The following is a 21,158-nucleotide window of genomic DNA, read 5'->3' on the forward strand; positions in this document are numbered from 1 at the left end:
AAGATTCAATCTTTTGTGCGAGCAACACTCAAAATACAATTGGGAATTAGAACTTTTACCCAATCATGCTGACTGAACGAGAGCGTGGATTAAATAAAGGGTTTCGTTCAAAATTTTGTGCAGGAAGATTCCTCGAGTTCGAGAAGATATACTTGAAGGTCAGAAGTTACATCGATTGAAACATAAAAAATAACACTCAACATGAGAACAGTAGTCTGCAGAATCCAAATAATATGAACATAAACAGTACATATTTACTAAAGATTATGCGGGGGGGGGGGATTAAAAATAAAATAAACATTTGGCATTAGTACAAAGTGATTTCTAATGCTTTTTTGCCAATAAAAACGATACACGAATTCATCCTAGTTACTTACTCATTCAAAGTAGTGTATTTTCCCCTCCCCCTCACAAAATTTCATCTATTTTCCTTTGTTCGAGCTATAAAATGGTAGAAGCTAGGTAAAGATAGAACCCGACATGCCGCAATGAAATAAATATGAACCAGTTTAAATAGATAAAAATAATCAGACCTTTTCCGATTGCAATAGAACATAGCCATCCCTCCATGGTGTTCGTCTCCAGAAACACATTGAAGAGCAAAACATTCTTGAAATATGGGAAAAGGAAAAACAAAATCGCAAAAAGAGAAAAAAAAAAAAACTAAACCAAGCTGAAACAGATGTAGACTTAAAATAAAAACACTCGAAACCAATTAGAAATAATAAAAAAAATAAGATGTAAAAGGATTAGCCTATTTCATTCCATTAGAAGATGAACAGGTATTTTTCCTTAGGGTAAATCTTACAATCAACAAAGGAGTTCATCCCTTGAAACAGATTGGGGTGGGGAGATAAAACTTAATTTATAGATTAGGTTAGTTTCTCTATATTAATAAAACTATGAGAAAACTTGTGGTGCTTTTGCAGAATGGGGTTTTAAATGTAATTTAGATTAAAACCACTATTAAGCGTACTTATACGAATCATATCAAAATTAGTAAAAGCCCCAAACATTATTTTAAAAAATAATTAATCTGCTAGAACTATATATATATATATATATATATATATATATATATATATATACACACACACACTAGCAGATGTACTCGGTGTTGCCTGGTATTGAATGTAATGTTAAATTCTTTAAAAAAAAAAAATGAATAAAAATAGAAATGAATATAGAAATGAATAAAGAAATGAATTAAAATAGAAATGAATAAAGAAATGAATTAAAATAGAAATGAATAAAGAAATGAATTAAAATAGAAATGAATTAAGAAATGAATTAAAATAGAAATGAATTAAGAAATGAATTAAAATAGAAATGAATTAAGAAATGAATTAAAATAGAAATGAATTAAGAAATGAATTAAAATAGAAATGAATTAAGAAATGAATTAAAATAGAAATGAATTAAAATAGAAATGAATTAAAATAGAAATGAATTAAAATAGAAATGAATTAAAATAGAAATGAATTAAGAAATGAATTAAAATAGAAATGAATTAAAATAGAAATGAATTAAGAAATGAATTAAAATAGAAATGAATTAAAATAGAAATGAATTAAGAAATGAATTAAAATAGAAAAACTGAGACATGTGCATGCAAGTATTGTGCTTTCAAAACAGTTCACTTCACTGCCAAAAATAACATTTAACCTATAACTTTTAATTAACACATGCGCAGAAAAAGAACATGTAAAGCTGACTTACGCAAGGCAAAAGTCAATGTTTTTTTTCAATTTTGACCCTTTAGCAGCTATTTTACCAGCTAAAAAAAACGAATCGAAAGCGTGCTACAGGTCCAAACATCCTATAAACCAAATTACAACTCTGTAGACCAAATAAGTTTCGTAGAGACTTTGCACACACACACACAGTATATATATATATATATATATATATATATATATATATACACACACATTTCACTTTTTATGCATACAAATCCTTCATTTAAGAAGTTCAATGTAATTACAGAGCATATAAAAAAGAAATGATAAAAATCTATATTCCAAATTTCATGTTGACCATCTTACAATTTATTCCTTTAATTCCCTTACACACAATTCTTGACAATATATATATATATATATATATATATATATATATATATTCATTCGTGTGCTAGAACATTTTCATCTTAAATTCTACACACTTATGCAAAATATAAAAACACTGCATCAATAGAATTTAGCATAATAGTTATAAGAAACCATAAAAAATTAACGCTTGTTTTTCAAAAGAATATGCAAATTAGTTAACCTTCATATAGTTGTTTGCATATCCATGATTGAGTATATTAAAACAAACTTTAATAATCTCTTAAGAGAAAAAGTAGGCTTTTAACATCAATGTCAAAAATAGGAAAAAAGTCAACTTTATAGGGATTATATATAGATATCACAGCAAATAAAAAAAAAGAGAAGATACTTACTAAAGCGAATATATCTTCAATTTCACATGTTTTGTAAGAGTCTTACCGAGATTGCTACAGCCTAACTACCAATGATGAATTGATGTGTGGGTGGGAATCTTGAACTAGTTACCAAATATTCTACAAGAAAGTTGCACCACCAAAAGTGCAGCAATGCCACAACTCTCCTTCCTGTTTCTAAATATACGTCTGTGAAGGTGAGGCATTTGCATCATCAAACTCAAATATTTAGGGCATGTCAATATCGCGGTAGGCCAAGTAGCATTTTTATTTATAACTAATATTTAATTCTTGTCCAGAATTCCCTCTATATTAAAAAAACAAAAAATAACGAAATGTATATTATACCCATGATAAAAAAAATATATTCCAAACATCACGTGAACTGATCAAGTAGTTCTTTTTTTTTATAAAGAAAATCATTTTTAAGTGATTAATAGAAATTTGTAGACATTACAGTATAAACCTTGCAAGTTTCAAAAATTGAGTAATCTCTTTTTTATTTTTATTTTTTTAAAGATTGTTTTCATAATAACGGACAAAACAGTTGCTCTTCTGTTATTCATAAAATTTGACTTATTTATAAACAAACCTGCTTGATCAATTTACATTTTTTAGAATATATTTTCATTCAGTTGTGGGTAGGAATAGCAGATTTTTTTTTCTTTTAATGTAAGGAGAATCAAAACAAGAAGCGAATATTTTTTTCAAAATACTCCACATCAAATGGAAATATTTATGGCATGCAAATATTGCAAGGCCAAGGTGCATTCTTTATTTTTACTGAATATTTGTTCAAAATATGTACGTCTGTAAATGATATTTTGAATGAATTCTGACAAGCGATGCAAATAATAAGAACGCATACATTCTTAGATATATGTTTAATTTGCATATTTAGGAAAAATAGTATTTCACAATTTGGCATGACAGGTGAAGACAAAAGTTATTTTAAACAATTATTACACAAGGCTAGACTAATCAACTGATGGGTACTTTTGGATGTTTGAAAAAATTATTTAAACAAATGCAGTTGTGTATCTGAACACAGAGAGACCAGTGTAAATTAATTTTTTTATTACAGTCATAAGCATCCTTGTTAAAAGCAGGTGAATAACAATAATGTCTCTTATTAAATTCTTTTCTCCAGTGTAGACGAGGACAGTGGGAGTAGATACGAATTGGGAGATAAGTTCTCCAGCTGCTTCATCAATATCTGATTTTTTTTTTTTTTTTTGAGATTAAGATTAATAATTTGTATTATCTGAATCATTCAGACTAGTGTTCTCAACAACAGAGAGGTTACAATAACTCCGTGGTTAATGATGTGGTCTGACAAACAGTGTGCCAAGTTTGAATGCAGTTTGTTCCACAAAAACACTTTCACTTCAGGATGTTGGCAACCTTCACGTGGTTCCTCTCATAAGTATTCAATATAGTTCTAGAAAGAATTCTTAATCTCTCTGATAGGTTCATAAGAGTAGTGGTTGATGGGCAGAAATCAGAAGTTCACAGTATTAATGCTGGAGTCCCTCAGGAGTCTATCCTGAGTCCAACTTTCTTCCTACTCTACATCAATGATCTTCCAAATCACATCCTAAGATCATGCATAGACTTTTCTGCTAACGACACTATCATCTATGGCAACATTTCAAAGGCCATAAATAACCAAGTTCTCTCTGATTCTCTCTCCTCTGATCTTGAGAAAGTGGTGCAATACGGAAACAGGTGGTTGGTTAATATTAATCTAAAACCACGCTTCTATCTTTACATCATCAATGCTCTGATCCCCATCTCCATCAATTCAAATGAATGACTCCTGTCTTAGGGAGGCTCCATGTGTTTTGACAAGCTTCTGGGCTTGACCTTTACTCCTGATCTGAGATGGAACATGTACATCAACTTCATTGCCAAGGCTGCTGGAAAAATGGTGGGACCATTCTACCACTCCAGTAGATATCTCACTGTTGATGCAATTCTCTACCTGTATAAGAGCCAAGTACAACCAAGAATGGAGTATTGTTGCCACATCTGGACCATCTTTCCCACAACAGAAACATTGTGAGCCTGTCTCCGCTTTATCATTATTTTCATAGCAAGTGCTTGTCTGAGCTCCAATCTATGGTCCCCCTTGGGGTGACTTTCATGAAAAACACTCGTCTATCTGAAACCACTATAAATAATTTCCTCCACTCTTTATCTGTGCCTAAACTTAAACGTAAATCCCATGAGCAAAGTTTCTTTCTTAGAACTGCACACCTGTGGAACTGTTCCATTTCCCTACTTTTCAACTGACTACAATATGGTCATTTTCAAGTCCAACATGAACAAGTTCTTGATGAACTATCCTCTTAAGAAATCCAATCAACCAAATTTCCACTACTAACGATTACTACAATATTTTCTCATACACCCTTATCCTCGAGTGGCCTGCAGGCCTTGACAAACAAACTGAATAAAAACATTCAAGCAAAAACAATCTGGTAAATGAGAAACGCTTAAAATAAGAGAAAAGACTTCAAAAGTGAATACCAAGAATTACTACTTTTGGTTAGGGACTAAAATTATCTGTGAGCAATTCCAGCAGGAGACAAAAATGTAAAAGAATTGGACGTTTTGAGTAGTGGCCAAATGCTAAGAAGAAAATTAGTGGAAGCAGCCCCCCCCCCCATCTGCCATGATTTGCTAAAAACAAATAAAAGCTATCTAATAAAGATGAGAAAAATATTGTATGTAAAAAAAAAAAAAAAAAAAAAAAAAAAAAAAAAAAAAAAAAAAAGAATTTTCAAATTTAGGAAAAATATAGATTCCTGTTCAGAATTCCCCTATATTAAAATACAGAAAAAATAGTATGATGTAAGTACCCATAACCAAACGAAAATATATTCCAAAAATTACATTAATTGATCGATTTATTTATTTTTATAATTTTTAGGCGTTTAATGGGAATTCATGAGCATTAAAACAAAAATCTCAAATTTGAATTATTGTTGATTTATCTCTTTGTTTCTTGAAATGATTTTTAAAATGGTGGGTAAGATATTCACTTCTCAGTTACTCAAAAAAATTACTACTTGATCAATTTATATGATTTTTGGAATAAGTTTTTGTTTGATCACAGATATATACATCACATTTTTCTTTATTTTTATTATCGGGTGAATTCTAGACAAGGACCAAACTATAAGAGGGCAGCCAAAATACAATTGGTTTCATTTCAATTTCTATTCAGAAGTGTACACAGGCCTAATTTTCAATAATTGAAAATGACTAGAAAAAATAAACGCACACATTTCTATTACAACAATAATTTCTCCCGGCAATATAAATGCTTTTTAGTGATACAAGGCAACAACCTCCCAATGCGACCCATAGAATTCTCCATAAAATTCACAATACTTCTTCCCAACACTATAGTGAAATTTATTATATATATATATATATATATATATATAATCCTCTATTATCAAGTTTGAAACCAACAGTACCGATGACTTATCTAAACTTTCTGAAAATATAAATATTACGCTCTTATTTTCAGAATTTTTTCCTTATAATTGAGCACTCTGCTGGAATCCTTTTATCCAAAAATATAACTAAGTATATACAGTGTAACCCTGATATAAGAGATTGCGGATATAAGAGAGATTTTCTCTGGTCCCAAATTAGAGCCTGCATTAATGTACAGTGTAACCCTGATATAAGAACACCGGATATAAGTGTAAGAGAGTTGTCGGGTTTGGATAATAAGTCTTATATCCGGGTTACACTGTGTGTGTGTGTGTGTGTGTGTGCGTGCGTTATATTCATATATTTTTCATATTTATTATATCTTTTTTTCTATTTATTTCTTATTTCTTGACACGTAGGAACACAAAATGTATTTTGGGAAAACAACTTTTTTTCTAAAAGAACAAATTTTTTTTTATCCTTTGTTTTTCCACAAAATGAATGATATGTGCGCATACGGTGGCTAATGATAGTAACAGAAGAATAGAGTCGATCAAGAAATGTTTACAATCTCAGCATTCCCAGACAGAAAATGGTCAGCAACTTTAATGGCCTATCTCCAAAACATAAGTCCGTAATAAAACGAAGTGTACACACAAACTTGCACGCACACTATATATGTGTGTGTGTGTGGCTTGTGGGAGATAACCCCAGCAAAGTGCTTGATTATAAAGAAAACCCCATATAAGAGTGTAATATATATATATATATATATATATATATATATATATATATATATATATTACAGAAGATCAGAAAAAACAGTTTAAAATACAACAACGGCAGACAAGTCTCTGGTTGCTTATGTTAGACTCTTCAGACAACTGGTCTCCATTTGCGTTTGATTTATAATTTTTTGTACTGCTGCTTTTCTGACCTTACGTAACCAACATATCTATAAATAAATAAATAGTGATAGTACAATTCCAATATTTTCCCCCCGATTCTGTACTAAATTACCGATTCTTTATTTTATTTAATATTTAACTATAGAGTTGCTATCCCCCCCCCCGATTTCTGTAAACCCCCCCCCCCCCCCCAAACCCGTTAAATATGTACACATTTTCCTAAACATAAAATTACACTTGTGGAGAATGATCTATAGATTTTAGCTTTACTGGTATTTTAAAATCAATAAACATTTACTATACTATCATTATTACCATCAATGGAAGATTTTACTTTAAATAAAATCAAATAAAAAAGACAAAAGAATCGTTTTTGCATCAGAAAATAAGCATCCATTTTTTTCAATTCCAATACTTTCAAATTTGTCTATTTTTCCGATTCCAATTAATTGTCCCAACACTAATTTATTTATACAGTGAGATAGAAAGAGAGAAGAGACAAATAGATAAGTAAAAAGTTTTGACCAGTCCAGGACAGGTAGCTCTGCTTAGAGTCAAAATGAATGATTCTGGATTAATGTCTTCTTTGCTTTCCTAAATTTGCACTGCGTGTGTGAAGGTATGAAGGTTCAATCATTGGCTAGGGAAAGACGCTAGTTTGTAAACTATTTTTGACTACTATTTGGGGGTATGAGACCAGTGGATTCGCCAATCAGTTTTATAACCACCGGCTGTGCTAAACAACCAATGAAAACCTTCCAAAGTTAGTATAAAAATTGTTGAATTTTTTATTCAATCAGTTCGCCGCTAAATACGTCACGGACTGCATTTGATTCTTGGCTGCCATCTTGAAGAGTTCTGATACAGCAAAACAATCTATGGATGACCACATAACCTCTCACTCCTTTTTAGGTCAAGCATTGCTGTCGGATGATATCACCTGCTGCTTTTTAGCATAATGCAAAGTTTTTTTCAAAAAATAACAAATTGAGCACAGTGGAACTATGATCAAGTATTTATATAAATAGACATAACTACCATTTATAAGCGCTTCTTTCGTTAGTCTAAGAGATAGAACTAATGACTACCAACTCAATGGTTGTAAGTTCGATCTCTGGCAGAGGAGAGGTGCTAGTTTAGCTGCACTGAAGAGCTGTGATAGAACAAAACAGTCTGTGGATGAGATGTTTGAAAAGTTTTCTCGTTTTTGTGAAGATCAAGAAATTTTAAAACTGTATTTTGCAAAAGTTACTGAAATAAAGAAAAGATCGAAATAATACATTTAAAAAATTAGAAAAAAATGTTTATTTTTTTTTATTACAGTAGAACCCTGGGATACATGGTCCTAGGATAGTTTTTTTTCAGATTACGATGTGGAATATGATGTTTTTCCAATCCCTGGTTACGGTATTTTCCCTGTTATTTATGTTATTTGATTATATACATGTGTATTATATGCTATACTGTATTTTGTTACTAATTTTTAATGCCTTATCCCAAGGTTCTACTGTAAAAATTTTGAAATTATAAATAAAGGCTGTTAAAGATATGAAATTTAAAGCAACCACCACTAGTTTAAAAATGTAAAAGAAATTCTTTTTTCCCGCAAATACTAAAAGGTGATAAAAAAGAAAAAATAGGAGGATGCTATAAGGACAAGTTATCTTCCCTCTCTTATAGAGTGGTTGAGCAGAAGAAGTAAATTATCTGTGTATCTAATTATCTGTATCTATGTATCTGATTATCTAGCTAGTTATCCATCTATCTATGTAAATACCTATCTATCTAGTGATGTGGACAACGGAGATTGGAATCGCCATATTTTGACAGGTTGCCAAAACATGTCAAACTGTGACCTGGTCAAGTTTGCACCGGAAAGTATCTGAACAGGTGACTGGAAGTGACGTGTCACATGTCACGTGTTCTGGTTTGCAAAGTATTGGTGAGTTGGATTTGATATGTCAAGAGGTACAGATGGCTAATATAGGTTGCCCCATGAGGGGGTAGAAGTCTCAGAATGAAGACAGAGGGACCACCCCACAGATATCATTGATCACTCCTCTGCTAAGACGAATACCCAGTAAAATCTACAAAATCTCATATCGTCTTTGGCCCTGCTTTGAGTGTTCCTTCTAACAGATTCCAGCTCCCCTAAGGACAGTTGGCGAACTCCTAGAAGAAACGATAGCAGAACAGGTATGTTGTTATGTTTTGACGCACGCACCAAAACCACTAAATGAGATGAATCACGGGTCATAAAATAGACATTAAGGATTTAAAAACAACAGTCTGTTACACAACGTAAATACATACAAATGGTTCATTTTATAAGAAACAGACATTTAGAAGTATTACATATACACATTCAAACATATCACAATGCAAACAGTATACACATATATAGAACTCCTCACAAACGCAAACACATATGCCCACACACACGATTACATGAACATTAAATATACACTTTTTTGGTACTGCAATGTAACATACGTTGATTTAGTATGGTATATACATTGGTCAAATAAACACCACCCCTATATAACACCGCTATATGGAGAGAAATTTTATCTGCCGTTTTAGAAAGGTTTTCTTTCACAATTTATAATTACAGATAAAAAGATTTAGAAAAATCCAGGATGTCTCCAAACTTTCCAGAACATTCCAAACGATCAAGAGGGTTCTAGAATATTCTAATACTGGGTGCCACTCTCTGTAAAAGACGTTTTCATGTTTTAACCCAGCAGTTGTTGGTTTGTCTCAACGTGATGACTAGGGCAACAGCATATTCTTTTCATTGTTTTGACTCTCGAGTGTGTATCTGTTGAGATCTTAGATGCTTTTAGAATGATGTGGTTCTCTGTTGATTAACTGTATTTAACTGTGTCGGATATATACTCGAGAGTCAAAACAATGAAAAGAATATGCTGTTGTCATATCCCTAGTGATGAGTTTAATTGATTTCTGGCATGATCCCAAGGTTATATATCCAGTTGAATCCTCTTTAAAATCAAATCGCAATATTTATTTGGTTTCTGTTCATATTAAATTTTGTTTTTTTGTTTTTTGTGTTGTAAAATTTCAGAAAGCCGCCACTAGTTTAAAAATGTAAAATTCCCTTTTCCCTAATCCTAAAAGGCGATTAAAAAAAAAACTAATGGGAGGGTGCTATAAGGGCTTAATTTATCTTCCCTATATAGTAAGAGGTCTAATCAGTTATTCCAGTAAAGATTTTCTTACATGAACATCTACAATAACGAAAAAAAAAAAAAAAGGGAAGATCTAGAAAAACCTAGATAGTTCTAGAACCTTCAAGAAAGATCCAGAGTGTTCTAGAATTGTATAATACTGAGTGGCGCTCTCCATAAAAGAAGTTTTTGTGCTAACTCATCAGTTGGTGGTTCGACTCAATGCGATCAGTTCAACTGCTTCTCTGGAGTGATTCCAAGGTTATAAATCCAGTTGAATCTTTAAAAACAACTCACAACAAAAGGTAACTTCTTTCGGAATATTTCTCTGACCAAAGATACCATAAATTTTAAGATTTCTTTATGTGAATAATTAACATACTCTGATCTAATATCCTCATTCCACTTCCCTGGCATCGTCAGTTTGAGTAAAGATATGTTTTTATGTTAAACGGTTTTTGTGTGTGTGTTAAGTAAAAATTATATTTAAATTGATTTAATTGGTGTTCTCATTTAATTTCAGGTTTTGTTACACTTAACCACGTGATAGAGGATGACATCATTCGTTTTCCATATAGAAACCCAATTTCACTATTTAAACTCGTACAAGTTGATTGTTTAATTTTAACGGCATTTCAACTTTGATCATTTCATGCTAAAAGTGTATAAAGTGATGAGTATTGAATAAATATATACATGTATGTGTGTGTGTATATATATATATATATATATATATATACACATGTAGGAAAAATATGCTTATTCAATTATATTTCACTATTTATGAAGTTCAATGTATGTTAAATATATATATTTCAGCAAATGGGAAAAGGAGGTTGGCTGGTTGACCGAGTGTCTCATGTTCAGTTGGTTTTCAGTAGTTCTTGGGAACAGATATCTGTGTTCGGTTGGACTTGTGTTTTTAATAGGTGTGTGTATGTATATATATATATATATATATATATATATATATATATAGTTTTTAAAATATAATTATCCACTAACACGTGTTTTGTTGTCTATGACTCATCAGAATGGCTGAATATATATATATATATATATATATATTATACATACATACATACATACATACACACACTTGCGTATATTCATAAATATGAATATAATTCATTTCTTTATTTTGAAGAGCGTTAAATTTTATATTAGACTAGTCTGAGTTCCCGGCATTGCCTGGGTGTTTGGAGGTGTGTGTTAAGCAAAAATAAAAATAAAAGTGGTAGTAAACAGGTAGGCTCGAACCTGTACCGTGAAGGAGGAATGTGTAGTAAAAAAAAAAATAAAATAAAAATAAATAAATTAATAAATAAATAGAACGTCTTTGCCATTGTGACCATTGCAAAAACGGAATTGGCAAAGGTTTAAATTAAGGCTAGTCAATCAAAGAGGGAAAACTTTCAAAAATATTTGAAAAAAGCGACCCCTCCTTGTTGATGGTGAAGGAATTAATGCTTTGGGCCAATTTTTCAACATGTGTTGTCCGAATGTTCGAGGTTTAAAACAATACCGGTTTCGTCATGTTCCAATGCGTCTGTCTAAAGTTTTAGGCAGACACACACACACACACACACACATTTAACCAGACAGGTGGGATTTATATAAAATATGCCAATTTTTTCAGATATGTTAATATTTGGTTTGAGTTTATAAGATTGCATATTTTATGAATCATTTAATGTTTATATTTTTGACAGGTTGATTTCAGGCCCAGACAATTTGTTAGAAAATGGTTCACCATGAAAGGTTCCTGACATGGTACACAAAATGGGGCTTCCTTCCTCTCAAGCAGGTAAGAATGTGTGGTTCTTGTGTCATATTTTAAACACTACTACTAGTACTACTACTATGTTGATTTTACTTATTTTTCTGTTCTTTATTTTGGCATGATTTTATCGAGTTTATTTTAAGGAAAATTGCACCAGTAATTTTGCTATTTATTTTGGGTGCTTCTTTTGATGTCTGCACATGAGATTTTGAAATTTGGGCCCAGTTAACTGAATATTAAAGGATAAAATTCTAGGATTGAATCAATTCCACTCATAAGTATCCAAATTATTAATCCTCAACTCAAAAATTCCAAAACAAATAAAGATCATGCAAAAAAAAAAAATTTCCATGAATTGGGGGTAAAAAGTAAAAAGAAAAAAAGGTTCAATTTGAGTAAAGAAAAAGAGGGTGAGAGTTGAACATTACCTTATGGTGAAATGTATACTGTGATATCTCCATATTTTTTTATGAGAAAAGCATTTAATATAGAAGCATTTAACAAGAACCTATTGAGCAGCAAATGCACGATGCAATTGGAAGCTTATATACAAGTAAAAAGAAACGAAAACTTTCTTCATTCAGTCTTTATGATTTCCTACTTAGAAATTACATTGGAGAAAAATGGTGTATGGTTGAAACCTGTTGATTTTGTATTTTAGGTGAACATTAATTGGAAAATGTTTTGTCATTTCAAATTTCATTACAAATATTAATTTTTTTTTTTTTTTTTTGCGTTTGAAAATAAAATGTGTTTTAATGAGTACAGATATTTTAATTTTTTTGCTTATGTTAAATGCTTTTTTTGTGCGTGTTAAGTAAAAAATTATATTTAGATTAATTTACTTGACGTTCTCATTTAACTTCTGGTTTTGTTACACTTTTAATCACGTGACACAAAGGAAAGAAGCTTTGTTCATGAAATCTGCATTAAGATTTAGGCACAGATAGAGAGAAGGATTGTTGATAGCGGTTATAGCTAGTCGAGTGTTTTTTTTTGTGAAAGTTTGGCAAGAGGGACCATAGATTAGAGCTTAGACGAGCACTTGCCATGAAAAGAACGATAGAGCAGAGACAGGCTTGCAACGTCTCTTTGTTGGGAAAGAGGTTGCAGGGAAGAGAAAAATGTTTTGTGTGTGTGTGTTAAGTGAAAATTATATTTAAATTAATTTATCTGATGTTCTCATTTAACTTCAGGTTTTGTTACTTTTAATCACATGACACAAAGTGTACTTCAATGTCATCAAAATCAATAAAAGACTTCAAAAGAGGCAAAAAAAAAGATTGCTTGCTATTCAATCGACAAATTATAAAAAAAAATTTTAAACCATTTTTTTTTTTTTTTTGTAATTTTCTACAAATATTAGTAATTTTTTTTTGCGTTTGAAAATAAAATTGTGTGTTTTAATGAAAATATTAAATAGTCTATACCATCATTACCAAAAATAATTTTTTTTTTTTTTTAAAACTTAAATATACTTTTACAAATATTTTAAAATTTTGTTTTACCAGAATTGTTTAAAAAACTTTGACAATTATAAATACACTAGCAGGGATATCCTGCATTTCGGGGTTCACAAATAATAAACAGAAAAAATGAAGTTCTGTTTGGACACACCTGCTACACTAAGGATTTTTTTTTTTTTTTTTTAAACAAAGGAGTCCCCACTTATCAAGGCCCAGAGGCCACTCGAGGATAAGTGCACATTGGTCAATGGGATAGTGACATAGTAGTTGTTAGTAGTAGAAATTTCTATATTGGATTAAGGGGAACGGCTCATCAAGAAATTGTTTACGTTGGACTTTAAGACGACCATATTGTAGTCAGCTGCAAAGCAGGTAAATGGAAGAGTTCCACAGGTGTGCAGTTCTAAGAAAAAAGCTTGGCTCATGGCATCTACATTTAGGTTTAGGCACGGATTAAGAGTGGGGGAAATTATTGATAGTGGTGAAAGTTTGGCGAGAGCGGACCATAGATTGGAGCTCAGATGAGCACTTGCCATGAAAATAATAACGCAGAGACAGGCTCACAACGTCTCTTCTGTGAGAAAGAAGTTGCAAGGAAGAGAAAAGGGCATCCCCCATTAGGCTACAAAGTCTATTTTGAACTCTGTCACAGCAGGATAAGATCTTTCTAGAAGCTCCTGCCCAGATGTGGTAACAGTACTCCATCCCTGGATGTACCTGGCTAATATAGGTAGAGAACTGCATCAGCAGTGAGATATCTATTGGATCGATAGAAGGATTCCACCATTTTCCCAGCGAACTTGGCAACAGATTTGATGTACGTGTTCCATTTAAGATCAGGAGTAATGGTCAAGCCCAGGAGCTTGTCAAAACATGGAGCCTCCTCCAGACGAGCAGCATTCATTTCAATTGATGCCAGATGAGGATCAGAGCGTTGATGATGTAAAGACAAAAGCTTGGTTTTAGATGCATTAAAAGTAACCAGCCACCTCTTTCCCCATTGTACTACATGCTCAAGATCAGAAGAGAAAGAATTAGAACTTGGTTGTTTACAGTCTTTGATGTACTGCCATAGCTGGTAGTGTCAACAGCATAAATATCAACGAATGATCTAAGGATATGATTTGGAAGATCATTGATGTAGATTAGGAAGAGAGTTGGGCCTACGATGGAACCCTGAGAGACTCCCCCATTAAGTGAGCTTCTGATTTCTGCCCATCAACCACTACTCTTATGAACCTATCAGAGCATTGAGCAATTTTTCATTACTATAACAGTGAAAACGTTTGATATTAAACCGAACTTAAAAACCACAACTTATCCAATAAAGAATATTACTTGGTGCCAACAGAAAAACTAGCAAACAACTGTTGAAGTTTTTGCAATAGTTTCTCACATGGATCAAAACTTTGATTGTATCTTCTTTCCAACTTTAAACTTATATTACTGCAACACATTTCAGCTACGGCAATTTATCTACAACCTTATCCATAATTTTTACTTTGCACATAGCAGAATTAAAACACTGGGTACAGATTTCAACCATGCAGATTTTTTTTTTTCTTTGATGTAATTCTAAATATTAAGTCAGAAAGGCCGAGTGAACTTTCTATTTGCCTCCCCCCCATTATTTTTTATTTATTTTTTTTTCAAAAATAAGCTGTTTTTTTTTGTTATTGACGTTTCATTCTAAACTGTCTCAAGAGAAAATACAGAATTGATTATTAATTGCAGACACGGATTAAAAAGTAAAAGTTACAAAATGTTCAGAATTAATGTGTTCCCAATGTTTGGCATTGGTTTTGGAAAATGTTCTTTGTATTCGTGGAATATTAAAAGACTTCAGTATTTGATCTTATAAATTTTTGATTAAGACAGAATATCGTCTTAAATTTTTTTTTTTTTTTTTAATTCCATTTTCACCCCACACAAGGCACAGTGCCACTTTGATGTAGGGGGATACTATCTGGGACATAATTGCAGGGATACTATGTAGGGAGTGAGATATCTGTTCACATTACACTTGAACTTCTGAAAACTCCTGAATAAACTTTTGCCATGCTAAATTGATAGCATAACAATGTGAAATTTAGATAACCAAACTCGATCTATTGGAAGAATGCAGTGAAGCTAGTTGGTGTGTATTTTATTTGTCGGCGGAGTTGGGCGTCACGGATTCATTGCCAAAAGAACAATCAGTACAAGCTTGCACCAGAAGAAGAGTGCGATGCAAGAGATTCAAGCAACGTTTGAAAAGGTGAGTCACTGGACCTGGCTTAAGATGAACAATGATAAATGGCTCAAACAATAAATGCAGACTTAACATCAAATATAAATAATGCCAGTGCAATTAACTTGTTTTGGATACGAACAATGAAAGTAGGTGGAGTAGTTGGGGTATTATTTTTAATGAGGGCATGCAAAACAGCTATTGAGACGAAATGCTGCACGTTCTCCTAATGACTCCAAGAATCAACTCATATTTAGTATGCAGAGCAATTGTCTGCGAGTACTTGCCCTGCAAGCTGTCTGTACAAATTACTCCTTGTACTCTGACTCCTATGACACAGTGAACAGGATCACTAGAAAGTTAAAAGTCAATCAATCTTTAACTGTTTTAATCTTCGACAAACTAACTAAGTGCTATAACTCTTTCGAGTGAGCGCCAGTGTATGGTTTTTTCTGTAAAACATTCACAAGAAAAGAACTCTTTCAAAAAAAAAAAAAAAAAAAAAAAAAAAAAAAAAAAAACTTTTTTGTGTACTTGGAGCTAAACAGAATTTCCATAGAAAATTTTTTTTTTTTTTTTAAATGCCTATCTGTGGAACACAATACGAGACTGCTTCCCAGCTGAGCACAACATCATTTACAACTCCAATATTAAGAAATTCTTGTTAAGCCGTTCTCTTAACTAATCAACTATTGTCAACCTCAGCACTAAAGTGAACAGAGTCGATGCCATTTTTTAAATGTCCTTTTCCTTGTTGACCGCAGTACGTTGTCAGTATTGTGCAGTTCTAGGAGCTCTCAGACTTTCACTTCTCTTTGAGAAAGGGTTAGTTTATTGCTAATCATCTAAGGTAGTCTTACCGAGGAATGCCAACAGTGCTACCCAAGAATATTTTGCAAACCAAAGTGCTCCTTCGTGGGGAACTGACTCTTCAATCCCACTGAGCCTTGTGTCACACATCTTCCCGCTGAGCGAGGGAAATCTTTTTTTTTTTTTTTTTTTTTTTTAACTTTTCACTTCAAACAAGGCATATTGTCAGCTTGAATGTAAGGGATACTATTTGGGATCATGTATAACAGGGGACTGTGGGGAGTTGAGTAGCAATATGTCTGTTTTCATATTTAAACTTCTGCAGGATAGTACAATCAGAGAAACAAGCAACGGAATAAATTCCAAAATCTAGCTGTCTGATTAAAGAAACTATTGGAGTAGAAAGCTTTTCAGCATCTAGGGACCTCAACAGTGAGGGGATGGGATTTTGCTGTTTGTCAGATTAGTCTGAAGTATGTACATCAAACGAGAACAAGTTCATCAGAGCACATTTCATTAAAATACTTGTAAAACAGGGATAAAGATGCAACATTGCATCGATGAGAGAGTTTGGAGCTTGGCCAATAGTGTTGGATCTATTAAATTTGAGACATTTTTTTTGGGGGGGACCGTGTCTAAAAATGAGAGAGAGACTGGTGGTAGATGCACCAGCCCAGATGTGGTAGCAATATTCCATGCAGTTCCATTCCATCTAGTTTAATTAAGGGCATAGATGTTAAAACTAAATCGGTGAAAGTTCATAACTTCCTCCCCACTCCCGGAAAGAAAAAAAAAAAGAAAAATCTGATGGAAAGAAAATAACGTACAAAAATCACCTAAATGGACGAAGTAGTTTTATTTAAAAAAAAAAATATATGACTAAATAAAGATCAATGATCTCTTGATAGGATTATGAAAAGAGTTTGAAGGACAAAGAACAAAATTCCAAATTTAAACTTTTGCAAAATTTCAGAGTGACATTCTTAACATAAATGTGTGTGTGTGTGTGTGTGTGTGGTGGAGAATAGTCACTGAGAAAAAAAACCCAGCTTCCTAACTATTTTTTTATTTTTATTTTTTATTCAATTTTCACCCCAAACAAGGCACAGTGCCACTTTGAAGCAGGGGGCTACTATCAGGGACTTAATTAGCAGGGTCATTATGAAGGGAAATGAGTAGAAAGATGTTTGTTAATATTATACTTGAACTTCTGCATATCAGTGCAGTTGGGAAAGCAGAATCCCGGAAGGGAGTTCCAAAGACCCGCAGTTCTGGGGAAGAAACTATTGGAGTAAAAGACTTTCTTGCACCTAGGGATCTCTATTGTAAAGGAATGAGACTTAGTAGCTTGTCGGGTTTGTCAGGGGTAGTTACATCGGGGAGGTACAAGTGTTTGCAGTTTGTCAGAGCATTCACCATTAAAGTATTTGTAGAACAGGCAGAGGGATGCAACATCTCGTCGATGGGACAGAGGCTGAAGCCTAGATGACAGTTCAGGACCTATCAGGTTGGCGATTCTCTTTTGAACCCTGTCTAGGAGTGAGAGACAAGCAGCAGATGCATCAGCCGAGATGTGACAACAGTACTCCATACATGGGCGAATGGTGGCCTTATAGAGGTATATGATACTGTCAGGCGTAAGTAGTTTTCTAGCATGGTAGAGGGAGCCAACCTTCCTTGCAGCAGCCTTGGCAATGCTCTCAATGTATCTATTCCAGTTCATATTCCCTGTAAACGTTAGGCCGAGGAGTTTAAAAGAAGTACTTTCAGGCAATGTGTTTTTGGCCATTGCTATTGGTGGTAGAGAAGGTTTCTTGTAGTTATTCAAGGAAACAAGCTTAGTCTTAGCAGCATTGAATGTGATCATCCATTTTTGTCCCCATTCCACTACAGATTGGAGGTCATCCTCTAGTGTTTCTGCCATTTCCTTGGATATGTGTTCATTTGTTTTCTAGCGAACTTTCTCTGAAAATAACTCTTCAGAAATAGTTTTAAATCAGTTTTATACGTTTTTGTAATGCCTACTAATTCCTATTAATCACTTAAAAATGATTTTTTTTTTATAAAAATAAAACTACTTGATCAATTTAAAACTCCTTGACTATCTCTCTCTCTATTTTTTTTTTTAGTCAAATCAATTATGAACACAGTTTGTAAGTCCCCTCGAAGTAGATATTTTTTTAAAATTTCCTTTAACTTAATGTCTGCTTGTGATTTATAGTGGCCAATATATTTTCATCATGAAGTAAATTAAAATGAAGGAAATAGCAATGATAAATAATTTTTTTTTCTCTTTTACTTGTCAGATATTTATCCATAACTTCATTATATATAATGAAATATGTAAGCTATCTCTTAGATATTTTTTTAAATATCTTCTTTTTTTTTTTTTTTCAAGCAAATTGAGGATAAAGTCATTTGTTGTTAGTCTGATTTTCTAAAATATAATGCCAATTTTTAGAATGACTAATGAATTGCATCTTCTACGCTTAACCAAAATTGGATACTATCTTCAAAGAATTGTTTGAACAATAGATGAAACTGGAGGAAAAAAAAAATTCAGCTTTCTTTAAAAAAAAAAACAAAAAAAAAAAAACAAACTGAACTGATAAATGCCAAACCAGATGTATGAATATAAAAAAAATAAGTAGCAAAAAAAAAAAAAAAAAAAAATTGTCCTCGATTCAGTTGAAAAAGAGATGTTATCTCAAAATACTTTTAAAAATTATAACCATAATCTTGTCAAGGTATTATATTTATAAATTAAATATATTTATTTATTAAATAATTGTGTATGTGTGTCTGTGTGTGTGTAGTAGAGAAAAATGAAAATAAAACTAAACACAAGAGAAAGCAAAACTAACAAGAGATTGACAAATTTCATTCAGATCTATGAGTCTTTATAAAAATCATTTTTATATCTGAATGAAACCAGCCGACTAAAACAAGCTTTCTCCTCTGTGTGTGTGTTTACATTTTGTCTTCGTAATATTTTGTTTGTTCTTATCCAGAATTCCTCCCCCATTAAAAATGAAAATAAAGAAAAATCTGTATGATTATTTGGAGTGATTAATGAGAACAGTCAGGATATGGATAGCCGCCCACACTGAAGAGCCGTGATCGCTAACACTGTTAAACAGCAGGGCCGCTGATGAGAACATAAATCTAATATTGTTGAGTTATTTCTCTTTGTTGTTTGAAAATTTTTTCAAAATGGTAGGACAGACAGTCACTCTATAGATATTCATAAAATTTGATTTTCTCATTAAAAATAAAACTTACCTCTCTTCAAAGACTACTTGATGAATTATGATTTTTGGAATACAATATTTTTTATATTTTGTAATGGGTACATGCAGATTTTTCTTTATTTTTTAAGATAGCAAGAATTCTGGACAAGAATTATTTCATGAACTGTGTATTTTATCCTCACATATAAGTCCAAGAGACCCGTTAATAACATATACAAAAGATTCACAAACTATATTTTTTTTTTTTTAAGACGATGACAACGAGGATGACGACAGATAAACTTAAAGCAGAACATGCGACAAAATTGTAATGAGAATTAACCCATCGACAGCGGGAACTGATGAGGCAGAGTTGATGAATAAAAGAAGAAAAAAAGAAATGATAAAAGAAAGATATAGCAGGAGAAGAGGATGGCCAGTTTGAAAATAAAAGAAACACCAATGTGCTTTAAAAGACAACATCCAATAAACTGACAGTGTTCCTGTGCAGCACTAGAAGGACGGACTAGAGCAGCTTACTTGGTCTTTTATGTTAGATGAACATATAGAATGGCGCGCCAGGAAGTAATTAGTCCACTTATCCTGGAAAACAAGGGTTAATGCAAGTTAGAGTACAAGTTAGGTGTGCGAGTACCATTGAAATGACAAAGAGGAATGACAAAAGAAAAAGAAAAAAATGGTGCTTGTACTTAAAAAGGTACAAGATGAAATATGTCAGTTTCAAATAATTCACAGGAAAACTCTTTGGCATACTTATGTATCAGGCAAAATTATCTAGCAGAATTTTAATTCAAAATATAAACCAGTTTTATCATAATTTTTAGATTTACCATTATAATTTTACAGAACGACTAACTCTGTTTTATGTATATTTGTATCTCTATTAATGGCAAATTGGCAAAATTGAATTTATACTATTTACTGATCCATCAACTATAAACAAGGAATTATAAAAATGAAAATCCTTAATCCATGGATTTTCAAATATATATACTTTTCATCAGAAGATAAATATCAGCGAAGCATTAAAATAATGTTTACTCTCTGATGAAAATCGCATATCTTTGAAAATCTATGGATTACAGCTTATTCTTTATTTCAATGTTTTTTTTTTTTTTGAGGACATTCTTTGATCCCTTTTCTTTTGAAAAAGGGATGTTTTCTCAAAATATTAAGACCTACACCATCCCGGTTATATCAAACAGTAAGTTCATATTTACTGATTTATAGTGTGATTATCTTGAAAAATAAATCGATATACAAAGTTAAATAAAATAAAAATAAGACCGAATTTCATTTGTCGATACACCACACCAATGCAGCAGCCGTTTTCCTACATTGCTATAGCCGTCTTATACTACTCCTTATCTATTCTTAATTTTGTCTAAATTTGATAGATCAATAAATATTGTAATTTATTCAAGTTTATTTTTTCCTATTTTGTTAATTTAGCATATTGAGATTTTGAATGTAATATTCATATTTATAATTGCCAATTCTCTTTCTCTCTCATATATATATATCTCACCAAACCATTATCAACACCCGAAAATCAACAGTCTATGCTATTTATGAAATGTTTTATCCGTTTGTATTAGGTTACTGGTCCTATGTTCTAGGAAGTGCACC

At 32.1% G+C, this 21,158-nt stretch overlaps 1 protein-coding gene across 10 annotated transcripts in view; it reads right to left on the reverse strand.

Moving 5' to 3' along the window:
• The window catches only part of LOC145261095 (serine/threonine-protein kinase TAO1-like), a 315,191-nt gene that overhangs the window by 52,177 nt on the left and 241,856 nt on the right, over positions 1-21,158 (reverse strand). For 5 of the 10 annotated variants that reach the window (XM_080119286.1, XM_080119285.1, XM_080119283.1 and 2 more), the window contains one exon: positions 20,049-20,111. The exons of the other annotated variants lie outside the window; for them this stretch is intronic. In XM_080119286.1, the coding sequence (XP_079975412.1) occupies positions 20,049-20,111 (63 nt within the window). The remainder of the gene's footprint in view (positions 1-20,048; positions 20,112-21,158) is intronic. 10 annotated transcript variants of the gene reach the window in all.

This window comes from Euprymna scolopes, chromosome 37 (assembly GCF_053919585.1).
Source record: "Euprymna scolopes isolate OS-2025 chromosome 37, ASM5391958v1, whole genome shotgun sequence".
In the NCBI taxonomy this organism is placed as follows: Eukaryota; Metazoa; Mollusca; class Cephalopoda; order Sepiida; family Sepiolidae; genus Euprymna; species Euprymna scolopes.